This window comes from Trachurus japonicus, chromosome 16 (genome assembly GCF_045865225.1).
Source record: "Trachurus japonicus isolate A0001 chromosome 16, Traja_1.0".
NCBI classification, from domain to species: Eukaryota; Metazoa; Chordata; class Actinopteri; order Carangiformes; family Carangidae; genus Trachurus; species Trachurus japonicus.
The window spans coordinates 20,235,444-20,252,515 of NC_140922.1; the positions used below are offsets into that span (position 1 = coordinate 20,235,444).

General features: G+C 41.0%; 1 protein-coding gene across 1 annotated transcript; it reads left to right on the plus strand.

Moving 5' to 3' along the window:
* The first annotated feature begins 3,489 nt into the window (after positions 1-3,489).
* Positions 3,490-16,241, plus strand: slc6a3 (solute carrier family 6 member 3). Its single transcript, XM_085802455.1, has 15 exons — positions 3,490-3,585; positions 3,982-4,192; positions 4,939-5,070; positions 7,109-7,313; positions 8,537-8,675; positions 9,335-9,469; positions 10,346-10,449; positions 11,002-11,126; positions 11,750-11,862; positions 12,021-12,149; positions 12,866-12,965; positions 15,194-15,294; positions 15,597-15,764; positions 15,930-16,001; positions 16,184-16,241. The coding sequence occupies exons 1-15, from the start codon at positions 3,499-3,501 to the stop codon at positions 16,205-16,207; spliced, it is 1,845 nt and encodes a 614-aa protein (XP_085658581.1). The 5' UTR covers positions 3,490-3,498; the 3' UTR covers positions 16,208-16,241.
* The last annotated feature ends 831 nt before the right edge of the window (positions 16,242-17,072 follow it).

The following is a 17,072-nucleotide window of genomic DNA, read 5'->3' on the forward strand; positions in this document are numbered from 1 at the left end:
CCAAGAACTGTTTTGTCTTGCAGGTCTTATAATATATGACATCATTTATTACTGAATCAGTCCTCATCAATTGTCCTCCCTGCAGAGCTCAGCAGGTAAAAATGACAATCTGTGTTTTGGGGGCAGAGTTTTAATTGTCTGGAATCACTGGTTATGGTCATGACTCAATACACAAAGAATTTGTCCTCATTCCTCTTTTGTGTCTATATTTTCTTTCTCCTCCGTCTTCCTGCAGGAGTAAGCAGACAGATGAGGCCAGACAGGTGGAAGGAAAGGCTTGTGCTTTTACACCGTCTCCAAGAATCGTTTCTGCCTTTTAAAGATCCAGTTGTAACAGCTTGAACAGAGCAGGAGACATGAATTTTCCAGAACAAGGTGGGATATTGCTGTCAGACACTATGTGCTTCTCACCTTTAGAGGTATTGTATGAGAGAGGCTGGAAGAGAAAGCTTCAGTTGTTCACAGCACTGTCACCTCTTTACCCCTCTCCTATCCCACTTCCTCTGCTTCACATATCTCCTCCTCTCTCTCTCCTTCTTCTCTCTGGGTCTCAGCTGTTGCATTTATGAAAACAAGACACTCGATTATGTTCACCTTGCCCAAGCTCAATCGGAAACCTCATACATCCAGCACGGCTCGGATTGATCCAACGATTTCTGATTTGAGGCCTGAGCCTTGATGGATGATTTCACGTTGTAGGTGTGTGCGCTGTGTTAGTGTTGGGGATTAGTGGCCGATTGATCATTACGATTGGCTTGCAAACAATAAGATGTCATCGTGGACATGAGGGTCATAATTCTGTCCGTGGGGAGCGGGCTGATTGTGTTATTTGATGCCCTGGCCCATGTTTTGGTTGAGTATGAAATGGGAGAGGTCTGGGTGTCAGGACTGATTGTGTGTTAGGCCTGTCAGACATTTATAGGTAATGAGATTTCTGCCACTTGACAGGGTGGGTAGGTGGGTCACTGGGGTCCACTGAGGGGTGGAGCAAGAAGAGAGGAAAAGAAAAAGGGCAAGAGGTTCAATGGACAGTAGCTGGGAGGGACAAAATAAAATGAACATGAAGAGATTTTTAACATATTAAAGCAAGTGAAAACATATTTTCTTAATCAGGGTCTATGACCAATTAGGTCAACTCACGTGAGCCATAGTAATGTCTGAATCAATATCTGATGGCTGCAGATCTCAGTAAACCACTTTCATACAGTTCTTTTTAAGCAATTTAAAAAAAGAAAATAATACACCAGAATGGAGTTTCTGTAAAATGTGAACTTCGATTTCTGCTTTACTCATAAATCTTTTATAAATACTCAGTTTTGCCTACTGAAGATATCACCATCACAAACAACAGCACACATTTTTGATTATTTGTTGCCGACCTATTAGTTTATATTGTCATCTTTTTCACAGTTGGACACATTAGCTGAGATGCTTCAACATAACTAAGAAAACCTATGAAAATGAGAAAACACTGCAATACCATTGTGCTACACACAGGATTCATTGTCCAGTCGGTGCAGAATATCCCCAGTCAAATGAATCAAAAGCATAATATTTATTAAACGGGGGTTAACACATGCTAAAACTAAAACATTGTTTGAAATCTGTATCTATTTTGCATCCTTTTTTTCGTTTTCTAACACTTCCAAAATGACCATATACCAAATCCTAATTTGAATAATAAAACAATACTTTTAATTCTGATCTATAAAGATTATAAAGATGTTTTATTCTGATTCTGAGTTATAGAATATAGTCTTATCATTGAAAATTAATTTTTAAAGGATGGGGGAGGGAAAAAAATCTAGGAAGTAAACTCTATTTATTTTTCCATAGTGACAACTGAAGACTTTCTTTCTTGTTTTTATGAAACAGTGTATCTCCCAAGAGATACATACATTGTTTCATATTAATATTGATTTGTAGGCATATGTCTAAGCATTATCTGATGCATTTTTCACATTATGTCATATTGTCAGCAGCTTTCATTGGTCTAATCGTTATGAGTATAAATGGCATTACTGATACTGTAAGTCTCAGGCCAAGAGAGATCAGTAATATGCTCACATTTAGCAGAGTTTCTCTTTGAATAAAACATCTGGACCAGGTCTATGATGGTGATCCTGAGGGGAACCTCAAAATGAAAAGTGTATTTACATTTATTAAGTGTCAGTGAATCTGTGGGTAGTGTTTAATTCAATATTACTTTAATTCCTTTTTTTTAATGTGGAGAAATAAATAAGGGTCATCTAGGAAAATGGTTAAATCAGGTGAGAAAATGTGCAATGATAGGAGAGAGAGGAGGAGGGACAGACCGAGGGAAGGGAGGGAGTGAGGGAGGAGAGTGACGGTGATGGGGGGGGGTGTTGTTGATTGTTTCTCATATTTCAAGAGTGGTCCCCCAGACAGATCTCCACACCAGACCACAGGGTACTCCAGGCTCTGTGTGTCTGTCGGGGTGGGAGGGCTTTCCTCAACTCATCATAGATTTGCTAGTTCCTCTCGTCTTCTTCTGTCTTCATCTTCATCTCTTGTCTCACTGTGACTCCGTCTCTCACTGTATTTCTCCATTTTTAATAACATTTTTTGCCTTAATCTGGGTCTAATTGTTAACTTCTCGAGGACGGTCTGCCTAAATATGGTCAGCATCAGTTTGCAGCGCACTGAGGAACATCAGCACAACTGGAATTAAATTGTCCAAACTGACAACTGGAGGAGCTTTCACCTGTCATTTTACAAAGGTGAGGGTTTCATGTTCCTTCTTTTGTTGATATGTATTTAATATATAATCGTATTTGCAATTATTACAGAATTTGGCTGTAACATATGGTATTAATTGTTAAAGTAACAGAATAGGTGACTGAATCTGTCACAAATTTGTAGCAATGTTGTGGCATATAGGTTCAAATGATGAAAGAGAATGCATATTTTCCATTGTAGAAATTACAAGGTGATCACCTCCCTAAAGAAAGTTTGGCCCATTACTGATCTTTTTTTTATATATGTCATATAGATCATTTTAAAGAATAAAATTTGATACTGAAAATTCTGAATTTAATTTGGTGAATCTCAGGATGTATTAGACAGGGATTATAGATGCTGGGCCATATCTGTGAGCAAAATGGCGATCAACAAGTGTGAAATGAAATGAGCACGCTGTGATGGCCTTGTGGAGACACTCGCCTACCCCCCTTGTGCTCCCCTCATCCCAGATCCCATTGGTTTCCCCCCCTCCTCTTGCTCTTTCTGCATTTTATGTAATAATATACAGTCACTAGGCTGTGTAAATTATTGAAAATTACATATTTACAACTTCACTGTTCTTTATTGCTTAATTTTTGTTTCATTGTTATATGAGTCTCCATTGAGACTTTTTTAATATTAAACAACAACCTGATTTCCCCTAGAGGGAATGATAAAGGTTTTTATATGTTTTCTGTCTCAATCTGCACCCAAGACTCATCAACTGCATCTACCTTCTTCCCTCTGCACCCCTCCATGCTGACAGAGAGAGTCCCTGTCGGCCTCATGTCCTCAGTTGTAGCCCCGGAAAAACCCGCCTCCAACACCATGGGCCCCAAGGAGGTCAGTGCAGATCTGACACGTAAAGTCAATTAATTGCATAAACTAAGCATGGTCAAGAAAACCTCACATGCTCTTGGTGTCAGCGTATATCTATTTGACTTAGTCTAACTCAATCTATGTTTCTGGTTGCAGAGAAAATGAAAATAAATAAATAAAGGGGACATAGACTGCATGTACTAATACAGATAACATTATAAAATGCATGAAATGAAGGTGATAGTGACTGTCTGTCATGCGTGGGAAGACATTAAGTCACACAAATATATGTATATGCTTGTACATGTAAACGTTGTCCTTCTGTGGTTATGTCATAGAGAGACGCTTGAAAATACTATGTAGCCTATATGACGCTGAATAATATGCATCCAATTGATTATGAACTTCATGACCCTTCAGGTGGAGCTGATCCTTGTAAAGGAGCAGAACGGGGTCCAGTTCACCTCCACCACCTTAGTGGCTCCAGCTCCAGCTCAGACAGCCCCCAGTGGGGAGGAGGAGAGGGAGACCTGGGGGAAAAAGATTGATTTCCTCCTGTCAGTCATCGGGTTTGCCGTGGACCTCGCCAATGTCTGGAGATTCCCCTACCTCTGCTACAAAAATGGTGGAGGTGAGGAAGATATGGAGGGGGTTGGAGGTGGAGGGGGGGGGCTGTTTTGACCCCTATTTAAAGAGCACCCTCATCTGCTACACTGAGAGGCAGAAAATAGATAGAAAAGGGAATATGGAATCAAAGGAGGTATAGGAAAGAGTTGAGAGAGGGAGGAAATAAAGTCGGAATTTATATACACACTCACCTGCATGGACTATACGTGCACACACACACACTGTCTACTTTCACAGGTGTGTATCTTTGCATGTGTGCTTCAGCTCCTTATCTGTGCTGCTTGCTGTTTGTGATTTTTCCAACCCTTTACACAGATCAAAATAAAGGGGAAAAACCACCACAGCTGCTCCGAATAGATTAGCTCTAACAATCACTGCCACTAATTATGGCTGTTTAACATAGAGCTCTAATTATGTTTAAGAGCTGTAAATGATACTGTAGCCGTGGTTGAGGCTGACACCCTTCTCTGGTGATACTGTATGTCCCCAAATCTAACATGCTGTCATATCTGTCTTTACTGCTGAGATTCATTTAGGGAAATTAGTCCAAACTATATCATAAGCACTTATTTGATTTATTTATAAAATTCTGTCTGAAAACTGCACATCAAACCAATTCCTTATGTTTAATTCAGCTATACAGTGACATAGCCACTATATTATTATATCTAATTAGAATAATCTGGAGTCTTTATTAAAATATGTGTGTGTACAGCTCAAAATCTCACTTGAGTGTGTGTGTGTTTGCAGGGGCTTTCCTAGTGCCATACCTGTTCTTCATGGTGATAGCAGGCATGCCTCTCTTCTACATGGAGCTGGCTCTGGGACAGTATAACAGAGAGGGGGCAGCAGGGGTCTGGAAGATCTGTCCTATATTTAAAGGTAGGAGGTGACCCCACTCACACACACCCCACACACACACACATGTGGACACACACCCAAATGCACTCTCTGTATATCCTCCTTCAATATCCTACATGTCATTCTGTCTGCTTGTCTGCCCACATGCCTGCCTGTCCACATGCCAGTCTCTTTTGTCTGCACGTCTCCGTGCTGAGCAGCGACAGGCATTGTTTATCCTTCCCAGAACATCAGGTTCTGTTGGCACTCAGATGGAAAGCAAATGAAAATTGGGCTTTTAGACTCTTGTCCTGATTGTCCAAACCCTTCTGTCAAATAGTGGTGAGCACTGGGCTGACACTCTCTCTGGGTACTTTTCAACACATCAATAAGCAAAGCGAAGGCCACCCAAACGTACACTAATGGAGAAACACACATTAAGACCAATTTACATTTCTGAGCAAAGTCATTGGGTGAAAATATAATGATACACTTTATGTGTTTTTTTTTAAAATATTTTACAAGATGTCACTTGTGTGTATTGTGTGTTCATCCATCTGTTGCTGTACTCTACCCTGATCTTATGTTTGCAAAGTTATGGTTTCACTTAAACACATTCTATAAATGTAAAGGTGCATCAGAAATACAGCATCAAGTGCCATACCATGTGTTGCCTCACAGTTTGAAGCCATAGCACTGTCTGTTGTTGATCACGTCCTCGCTGGTCTGAAAATGGCCTGCAGTGTGTTCGTGTTGCTCCATGTGTTTCTAAGTGCGTGTGTGTGTTCGCGTCTCAGAGTGGGAGCTTTCCTGTGTGCGAACATGTGCCGTCTGTCAGGGACCACACTGAGTACGTTGACGTTCTAATCACACGCTTCACTCTCTCTCTGTCTCTCAGCGGGGGGATAACAGTAATTATTCAAACACACACATACACATGCCCATATTGACAGTAATTATTCTGATCAACAAGCTGGTTTCCTCTCAGGATCAATGCATTTGAAGAAAAGGGCTGAAGGAAGGGAGACAGAGAGAGATGGAGAGATAGCATGGCCCCATGCGGTGCTAATAAGAGGCATCGCTCCCCGGACAAATATCACATCCACATTACAAAGGAATCAATAAGGCACAGTTCTGGTCATGCCTCTTAGCAAAGGTTGACAATTAAATTCAGCCTTAGAAGATTGGACATAGTTTCAGGTTTATAGAAAGGGTAGATGTGGCGATAATTAAGGCATGAAGAGGCAATCTGGAAAAGTTGTGCTGCTTTCTGTGAGACTGCAGGCATTTGTGACAGGCTACTGTACTCACACTGAGACTGTGCTTTCTGTTGTGTAGGGATCTGTCACGATGTATTCACTGCCTAAGCCATGCCTAAGTCTTGACTGTACATGGAACTTGCCATCTTTTCTACTGATTCAGATGGGCTCTTTGATTAAGATTAGCACTAACCAGTGGCTTTGGTTCACTGTTTCCAGCATGATGGCAAATGTGTTGCAGGAAAGCACGATAAGGAGCCGAGAAAGTCAATAAATGATGTTATGATCATCTATGTTTCACTGAAATCCAGGCAGACAATAGTATGTGTCAAGCTTTTGTGTTGTGTTGTTGTGCGCATCCTCCCACTAGGACATCGTAAGTGATGGGAAAAGTATTTAGGTCCTTTTCTTAAAATGATCACAAATAAAACAATATACAAATAACACCATTACAAGTCATATATTCAAAATCTAACTTTAGTTGAGTAAATTAAATACAGTGATTGTTGCAATGGAAAAATGTGGTAGAGTGAAATGGACAATGTTTGCCTTTGAAATGTAAGAGTATAAGGAAATTCATGTATGTAAGCAAAGTTGTTGCTACTTTGTTACTCTTCACTGGACTTCTCTACAGTCATGGAAATCAGCCATGGAGAGCAGTGCTCTGTAATTAGAGGCCGAAGGCACCTAGGTACCTTTTCAGATATCTCAGGTGCTAATTTGTGGAGTGGGAGCTGTCTGCCACCCCTCCCCTCTACTCTCTATCCCTGCCTGCACTTCTGTCTTTACTGTCTGTACTGTCATTTATGTCCTCCACACAGGCGTTGGTTTTACAGTCATCCTCATTTCCCTCTATGTTGGATTCTACTACAACGTCATCATCTCCTGGGCGCTGTTCTACCTCTTTTCCTCGTTCACTGGTGAGCTACCGTGGGTTCACTGCAACAACACCTGGAACAGTCCTAACTGCTCCGACTGGGCCGACAACAGCTCTGTCAGGGTCACCCCTGCTCAGGAGTACTTTGAGTAAGTTGATCTAAATTTCACAACTTTAAATCTTAAAATTCCTATTCACTTCCAGTTTTTGAAAACATAGAAATAAAGTTTTACTTAAAAAGTTAAATATTCAGTATGGATCCCAGGTTTAGCTGCATTTAGCTCTTGCTACCGCCCTCCTTGTGCAGACAACCAGGTGTTGCCTTTTCCAATAAGTGAGGGGTTGTTCTGTTGTGACAGTTGAGGCATGTGATCCATGCTAGTTGAAATGACAGTGCTGTCTGCACAGAAGCACCTGCAGACAATTTGACCACATCAGTGGAACATTGGAAGATCTTTTCCAGTCTCACGCCTTGAAATTATCTGAATCAAGTCGTCAACGATGTGCAGCGATTTTTTATAGATGATATAAGCAACTAATTTCAAAGATGATAGAAAAGTACACATTCCCCTTTTCTAACCAATGCACCATGTTTTTCTATCCTTTGGCAGGCTGTTGGGATCTTAAAGATATTTTAGGCTACAATAATACAATATTTTGCAGCATTGCCAACAGATGCACAAACACTCATGTAGTATCTAGTGTATAGGCAAAACCACGTGTCCCCTGTCGCTTGTCACTGATGAACACCAGGCACTCAGCTTCCAACGAGACTAGGCACTAGGCATTATCCTTTTAGTTTTATCTATGATCCAGATGCAGGTGTATTGCTTAACCGATGTCGTGACTGATAATATATTTCAAATATACTGTGTAGGCACTGTCATTTGGGGTACATAGATTCTGAATACATCTACAATCAGTTAATTCAGGGTCATCTTTAAATGTCTCTGGGTAAAACTCAAAGTGACCTCAGCAGGACCCAGGTCCCACAGCATTATAGTCTTCTACCTCTGCGAAGCTGTACCTCTAGTCTTGTGTGCATCTTGAGTGTAACTTTTGCCAGATAGGATAAGTGTTGTCCCATGAGCACCACTTCTGCAATGAGACCAGTAGCTTTTGTTCTGACACGTGCCTTGCAACAACTTCCAATGCAAAGCACAGACCTGCTGAAGCAGTATCATGGCATCAGGTTCTTAAGGTAGAGCTTGGTATTGGGCACAGTGTTTATTATATTCCTAAATTTCTCCACTAGGGCCTCTGACACCTGAGTTTATAATGTAGAGAAAGTACTAAATATGAGATCTTTAAATATACTGTAGCAAAAAATAAATAGCGTGATTGCTCTAAACAAGGAAATTCCTTTCCTTAGACGAGGGGTGCTCCACATCCAGGACAGTAATGGTATTGATGACCTGGGTCGTCCACGCTGGCAGTTGACCTCCTGTCTGGCTGTGGTGATCGTTCTGCTCTACTTCAGTCTCTGGAAGGGAGTCAAGACCTCGGGCAAGGTAGGAAACTACTTAATAGGCATGTTGCATAATATGGGAGTCAAAAGTCACTTCAAGATGCACAGTTATTTTCAAGGAGCTATTTGGAAGTTTTGTTTTCACTGCGTGATCAGTTTTAGCATTAACAGACGTTGACTTTCAAATCGAGAAGAAATGTTGCATGTTCAGCATCAAATTTAATTCCCTTACTCAAGGAGTGCTGTCTCCTGCAAAGGAAAGCAACACTAATGTTAACTGATGTCTTTATCTCATCTTTTCTTCGTCCAAAGTTAGCATGCTAACCAGCCTCCAACTGAGCCTCTTGTCACTACTGTATAGCCTCAAGACTTAGTGCTGCTCAGACAGTGTGCTGCAACCTTTTGTCCAGCAACTATCACCACCACCCACTCCTAGCAAGAAACTACATGTGGCGACGTGAAAAAAGTAGCTACAATTGGCCGCTTTAAGGTTATGTGTGAAAGGGAAATATTGCATCTACAAGTATAGTTTAAATAAACACCAATATGCACAATAGGAATGTACAACACAAATTAACTTTTTCACTCTAACTTGCATGTGTTCATCTGTCTATCTCTGTGTATGTGTGGACTTCTTTCCTCTGTGTAAATATGCGGGTATTCTGTATGTGCTGTGGTGGCCATGTGTGTTACCCTGATCAGGTTGTGTGGATCACGGCCACCATGCCCTATGTGGTCTTGACTGTGCTGCTGCTCCGCGGAGTCACTCTGCCTGGAGCCATCGATGGCATTAAGGCCTACCTCTCTGTGGACTTCCGGAAACTCTGTGACGCCAAGGTGAGAGGGAAGGGGGAGGGCACACGTGGAGTGAGAGAGGCAGGGGTGCAGAGGAAGAAGAGGAAGCGACATTGGAGGAATTTGGTTAAAAGGCTCCTTAAAGGAAAGCTTTGACATTTGAAGTTTATCACTTAATATATATAAGTGTATGATGCACAAAAGAAGAAATTAAGGGCAACTTGACTTCATATAGAAACTGGTAACAGTGACAAATCAGTACTTAGAGGGTGTTTTGACATTACAAACTATTAGCCCCAAACACACAAATAACAAACAACAATCCTCAACTCCACAGTCAAATCAAACCTTTTTTCATCATTATTATCCACAGGGCTGAATGACACAAGCCTGAATATGAGTTCAGTTGAAACAGCAACTGTAGGGTCAATATGTAGAGATGTTAACTGTCTGCCCAGAGAGGGAAAAAAAATAAATACACTGGTTTACAATGACAAGTTAGAGAGGGATTTCCCTGAGGTCTAAAAATAGTAAGAAAATTGTTGCTATAAACATCTCTAATATTTTCCTTATCTGTGACACCCACTATCACAGCTTATAACAATGTCTTATTTACATTAATAGCAGGCACCATGGAGCTCAATAAGTAACCATGCAGGACTAAAGGACTCAGTTATGGAGAAAGGCAGAGAAAGCAAGAAGGAGAGCGATAGAGAGATGCATGGCAGCAATTGGAGAATTAGATTAGATAGATGCATGGAGCAGTAATTTGCAAAATTACCCCCCATATTCACAAGCGTCTTTCATCTACTGCCGTTGAATGAGTTTCCTGCAATTATCCCTAATAATGGCTTTTTTCCTCTCCTGTGCCTTTTGTTTGCCGCTTCACACAAGTGAGCTTGTTCTGTCGCTCCCCAGGTCTGGATTGAGGCAGCGACACAGATCTGTTTCTCTCTGGGAGTGGGGTTTGGTGTGCTAATTGCCTTTTCCAGCTACAACAAATTCAGCAACAACTGTTACAGGTAAACACACACAGGGAAGGGCAGGGAGTGGCTTCTACACAGAAACACATGCACACGCAACATAAGCAGGTGAATTACAATAACCTTTGAAGCTCCTTGAATCCCGCAACAGACAGCAGTAACACCAATCAAAACTGTCGCACTCTTTGAAAATGGTCAGCATCCCACTGGAGGCTTTTATCTCCTCTTTTTCCTTATTTAACGTTTCTGATAATGACACTGGCACTGCCCACCTCGTCCTCGTGGACATAAACAAAAATGTAGATTTGCCAACCCCCTTATTTGTTAATGACAGTTTGATTCTGGCCAGTTGCATAACAGACAAGGAAATAACCAACCGACTGACATAATAATCCATATATTCTACCCAGTCTTAACCCGTTTCCGCCCAGCGGGCCATGACACGCTAAAATGAGACCACCACTCACATTATTTTTTCATGAACTGTCTAGTCAATAATGTTGATATTGACTGTGTGATGGCAGATGACTGATGAATATTTTACACCGGACATCCCTTTTTTACCTTCTTATTTATTTTCATAAAATACAGAGACGCCATCATCACCAGCTCCATCAACTCTCTGACCAGTTTCTTCTCCGGCTTCGTGGTCTTCTCCTTCCTCGGTTACATGTCCCACAAACACAATGTGGCCCTGGACAAAGTTGCCAGAGATGGTACAGTGTGTTTTTCTTTTGGTGTTTGTGTCATCAAGAAAATGTCATGTCATCGAGTTAAGGTTCTCCACTCAGCTGTCAGATATTGACAATAAGAAATAATATAAACAGAATATTAGGTGAAATATTAGGTGTAGCAGGGACATTTTCCCTGAGGTTTTCAAAGTAAAAAATAAGTCATATCTCTTCTCTAATTTGACTACAACCCTACTCTATTTTTGTTTGTTTTTCTCAGTCATTAACTATGGGAATCAGGGGAGTGGAAGGCATATTCTTATAGGCTGTTGCTTTTGAGTAACCCATATCTGCTTACCTTTGGCATTATTCCATATTGAGTGCTATTAAATGACACTGCAAACAGCTGACAGTGGCAAAAGTCAATGCCAGATGAGTAGAGGCAGTATCATGTGCATTATACTTTAACTACTTCAAGAGTCAGCAATATAAGATTTGTTACTGTAAGTTGCCAGTACTGTAATCAATGAAGAAGACCCAGTATAAATAGATGCAACCCACTCTATTTTCGAGGCAACTTTTGGGCTGTTTTATAAATGTTCCAAATGTGTATGTGTCTGTGAGTTTTGCAGTTTTCTACTTAAATCTTGACTTTCTTGTTTTTTTAGGGGCTGGGTTGGTATTTGTCATTTACCCAGAAGCCATTGCAACATTACCTGGGTCATCAGTATGGGCGGTTATCTTCTTCATCATGTTGTTGACACTGGGCATAGACAGTGCAGTGAGTATCTGTGTTGGAGCAGATTTTTGTTTTATTTTATCTCAAGTGTTTCTTGGTACTAATTTCATTTTTCTATCTTTTGTTTTGGAGCCACAAATCCAGTGACTCAGCAGCTCAGCTTTCACAGACTTGGAGTTTTCTCGTGTCTTTTGTTGCAGATGGGTGGGATGGAGTCGGTGATCACTGGGCTGATTGATGAATTCAAATTCCTGCACAAGCACAGAGAACTTTTCACCCTCTTCATTGTTGTTGCCACGTTTCTCATCTCCCTCTTCTGTGTTACAAATGTAAGTATGACAGCAGTGGTGGACAGCAACAATGTGAATTTATTTGAGTACTGTACTTAAACTAGTTTTCAGAGAAAACTAAACTTAACTTTGGCGGTTCACATGCCAGTGTTGTTGGCTTTGGCAGAGAAAGGCCAATTAGATAATAACATGAATAGAGAATTTTTTTCTTTATATTTGTTTTGTTAGATGTTGGGGGCTAACAAAGATGCAGGAAGTGAAACAAACAAAAGGATGTTCAGCAGCAGCAGAAATAAGAATATTCTGCACAGCTGCAGAGTTTAAAGGGGCCTGCACACCAATTGAAATGACTGTTTAAAACATGGTTTCACATTTTCTGTGCTCAGCAGTTTATTTTTGGTTGTTCCCATTATTTCTGAGCTAACATACAGATTGTTTTATAAATTAGCATAATGTAGCAGAATCAGCATCAGTGTATTCATATTTTTTAAGCAAATGCTTATGTAGTTTTACTTCAGTAATATTTTGATTAAGCTACTAAACTACTTTTACTTGTAGTGGAGTAATATTTGACAAGGAATGTCTGTTCTTTTACTCAAGTAATGAAGTAGGGTGCTTTATCCACCCCTGGATACTAGGGAATCTGTTGTTGCATGCTGGTCTTGTTGCTGTGATTGCTCTTAACACTGTAAGCTTTATGATAAAGGCTTTTATAAATGAAAATATATGTTACCCATTCTCCTCTGTTTTTCCAGGGTGGGATGTACGTGTTCACTCTGCTGGACCACTTTGCAGCAGGAACATCAATTCTCTTTGGAGTGCTTATTGAAGCCATCGGCATCGCATGGTTCTATGGTGAGAAAGATGGACAAGAGAGATGAGGAAGGGGGAAAAAAAGATGATTCATGTTTTCATGGCCCACAAAGCTGATGTTAAATTAGGGCTTTGATGAGAAATCTGTTGGTGTAGGAGTCCTGTGCCACATCACAACATACCTCTATTAGACATGAGGATACTGCAGCTAGAAGCTCTATTCCTGCTAATGGTTTTGGCCTCTTCATTCTCTGTACACATTGGCGTACAATGATTATACTGTAGCTGTGGTGCTGACAAGAGCTCAGTGCGGTTAAATGGCTTTCGGTTTGGCCGCTGCTGCCTGTGGTAGGCTACGTATTCACGTGTTCATTCATCAGTGGTGAGGCACCAGATGAAGAAAGGGAATGGTTGTGCAGGACAGACGAGTAGGGGTAACTTAAAGGGATAGTTCACCCTAGAATGATATTTCGCTCATTATCTACTCACCCTCATGTTGACTAAGGGCTGGAAGAAGTTTCAGATTCCTCCGTGGCTTCTCTGAGTTACAGGGGGTCTCGGCATAGCAGTGCATGTCCATATAACGGTTGCAAAGGGACACCGGAGCTCTTCGTAAAAAAACACACACAAAAAAACATCCAAATACCTCCATGCTGCTCGTATGTAATGTCCGTCTTGTGCTGAAGCCCCAAATTGCGTAATTGTCCCGAAAAAAATTAAATAAGTCTATATTTTAAGCTTGTTTGTAGCGGAAGCTTCTCGGAGCTCCTCTTCCTGGTCCGTCCAAATCTCTCGTGATTTGTGCCGGCGTCAGTATGCGTCAGTGCGGTTACTGCGAATCACGCGAGATTTGGACGGACCAGGAAGAGGAGCTTCGAGAAGCTTCCGCTACAAACAAGCTTAAAATATAGACTTATTTAATTTTTTTCGGGACAATTACGCAATTTGGGGCTTCAGCACAAGACGGACATTACATACGAGCATCATGGAGGTATTTGGATGTTTTTTTGTGTGTGTGTTTTTTTACGAAGAGCTCCGGTGTCCCTTTGCAACCGTTATATGGACATGCACTGCTATGCCGAGACCCCCTGTAACTCAGAGAAGCCACGGAGGAATCTGAAACTTCTTCCAGCCCTTAGTCAACATGAGGGTGAGTAGATAATGAGCGAAATATCATTCTAGGGTGAACTATCCCTTTAAAAGTAGTTTTGTAGCAGAATTCCTGTAACACTGTGTTTTACATCCTTTTGCCATCATCTCCACATTGTTGTATTTTTTTAGTTTACTTTTCTCATCACAATCTGTCACTGAAAGTTATTCGCCGCATGCTATGGAGTGAAAAATGAAATCATCTACGTGTGTAGGAGTGAATAATTTATTTGTAGACTTTACAGACTTAATAATCTGCCCCTTCTCTTATGGTCATTAGAACAACTAACACATAGAGTGTTCAAATTAATGGCTAAAGTCCGACTGGGTTCTCGATGGATGTTTATCATAGCTTGTCTTTTCACCTTTTGGACCACTAACAGAGAAAAGATGTTTCATAGCGTGTGAAAACCTAACCTCCATTCTGAAGCATCAGCAGGCAGAAAATATTAGAAAGGCAATCTGAAAGGTCAGGGAGAGCAGTTGACCTGAACTTCTAGATTGAGTTTCTTGTCTCATGTCTGCTGAACCTGACTGTGGAGAGATCCATAAAGGGTTAAATACTAACAAGGCCCCAGGCAGTGGGGGGTCATTGTATTGCCCCACTTTGGTGGGTCCTAACCTTGGCAAGCCAGATAAATCAAGCCTTAGGCTTCACTGGGCCTTTTTCGCTTCCTCTTAACTGCTGACAGAAACCCTTGACCCCTGGCCACTGTGGTCTTTCGTTCTGCTGTCCACTACAGAAGTACATTTAGCTGTGCTGAATACCTGCTCGTCAGTCTGGATATCTCCCTCTACAGTGAGAGTTGCCTTCCGGGCAGGAAAGCACTAAAAGAAGATGTAGAGCCAGTTTCAGAGAGAAAGAAAATCGTGATGCGATGAAAATGGAGCAAAAACGTATTATAATGGGCTCTGTAGATTTCTCCAAATGTTAATGTAAATTATGTTTTAATCATCTATTCATCCATTTTTGAATGGCAACTTTTGATTGATTTTCAACCACATTCAAAATGAGGTGGTTATACTTTATAGTACTTGATAGCCTTAAATTGAAAACATACCAAGCAGAAGGGACGTCAAACGTGCCTTAAAGCACCTGTGAATATGTCCATGTGTTTCAGGAGTGGATCGTTTCAGTGATGACATTGAGGAGATGATTGGCCAGCGACCAGGCAGGTACTGGAGGCTGTGCTGGAAGTTTGTCAGCCCCTGTTTCCTCCTGGTGAGTCTACTTTATGAACCCTACCAGGGAGAGTTAATAGACAGATGAATGAGACTGAATTGAGACAGTGAGTTTAACCCCATAAATGCCACTGTAAAAATGCAAAAGTAAAGAGTGAATAGAGAGCTGACCTCCCAGGCTACCTGAGCTATATAACCCTTCTAATGTGTCCTGACTCTGAGATCACCTGCTGACTACATCTACACAGCATTAACTCTGAACGCTGATCTCTGAAGACACACCATGGATGGCATTTTTTATCAAATTAAGTTGTCTTATATTCATAACATTTTCTCCCATAGGTCATGGTAGTGGTGAGTTTTGCCACATTCAACCCTCCAAACTACGGCTCCTACATGTTTCCACCGTGGGCTAACATGGTGGGGTGGTGTCTGGCCATTTCCTCCATGACGATGGTGCCTCTCTATGCCATCTACAAACTCTGCACTCTGCCTGGAAAATTTTGCGATGTGAGTCTGAGCTACATATTCTGTGCCAAAATGAGGTGAAATGATTCACGTCAAAGTTTAATCATGTGTGCTCTGCTGTGACATGATTGAGACCTTTTAACATCAAGCGTAGCGTTGTGCTAGAGCCGAGGCTCTAACAGCTCTTCTTTCTCTCTGCTGGAGCAGAGACTGGCATATGCCATCACCCCAGAGACAGAGCATCATTTGGTCGACAACGGGGAGGTTCGACAGTTCACTGTAAGTGTTGACTTGATTTTGATTAATAATAGTCTCAAGCATCACATCTCTGCATGCTTTTACTCAAATGCGTATATTTATATTCCTCTGACTATGCTATTTCTGTTTGTTTAACAAGTATGATTGTGCAGTACATCAGTATCATGTTTTACCTCATAGCCATATTTTATTTTTTCCCACAGCTGCAACACTGGTTGGTGGTCTGAGAATTAAAGAGCGTGTAAGAGAGAGAGTGATATATATATATACATATAGTGTGTATATATATATATATATATATGGAGAGAGAGAGTGAGAGAGAAAACAATGAGTGTGTGGACATTAGGCAGATGAATGAATGCACAGCAAAGGCCTGAAGAAGAAGAAACAAATAGCCATTTAAATTGATCAGCGGTGGTGGTGGTTGGAGCAGTTTAAAAGTGCCGATGAAAAAAACCCATAGAAAATGTAGTGTTCTTTAATTTCAACAGTGGATGTGTGAAGCTGTGCATTGACCCTCTCCACCATTGTGTTGACACTGGTGAATGGGATTCAGTCAAACAGGTCATGTGGTGTTTCAGCCTACTACTCGCATAAATAGAAAAATCACCTTGAAGGCATGCCGTGTAACTCCTAGCCTGTTGGTTATCTTCACTTTGCTCTTGTAACAGTGTGAAACACATTCTTTAGATTTTCTTGCATTTCTCTTCATAACAAGAAGCAGTGAAAGCCACAGGTGGAAGGACACAGACTGGCATTTCTTTGGGGTAACAGCTTACAATTTTATCAATCCACATGAAGCGTAGACATTGAGGTGCTACACACAACAATAGAAAGTTTTGCTGACATTACCAGAAGGCAGCTTTTTATTTTTTTTGTATTATTATTATTTTCATGTAGTTATCTTGGTTTAAGACTGTACTTAATGCTATGTTTTACTGAATCCCAGTCCATTTCTCGTTTGTGTAATTATTTATTTACTTGCTCTTTTGAAAGACTGTTATGATGTTATGTCACAGACTTCTAGTGGCTTCGGGGGAAAAAAAGGACACTTTTGTTTACATCAAAATGATTTAAAGGAAAGAACAGCTG

Coding starts and splice junctions, on each gene's coding strand:
- slc6a3 (XM_085802455.1), top strand. CDS start 3,499: ATGCTGACAGAGAGAGTCCCTGTCGGCCTCATGTCCTCAGTTGTAGCC. Junction 8,676..9,334: donor GAGTCAAGACCTCGGGCAAG/GTAGGAAACTAC, acceptor TACCCTGATCAG/GTTGTGTGGATCACGGCCAC. Junction 15,295..15,596: donor TCAGCCCCTGTTTCCTCCTG/GTGAGTCTACTT, acceptor TTTCTCCCATAG/GTCATGGTAGTGGTGAGTTT.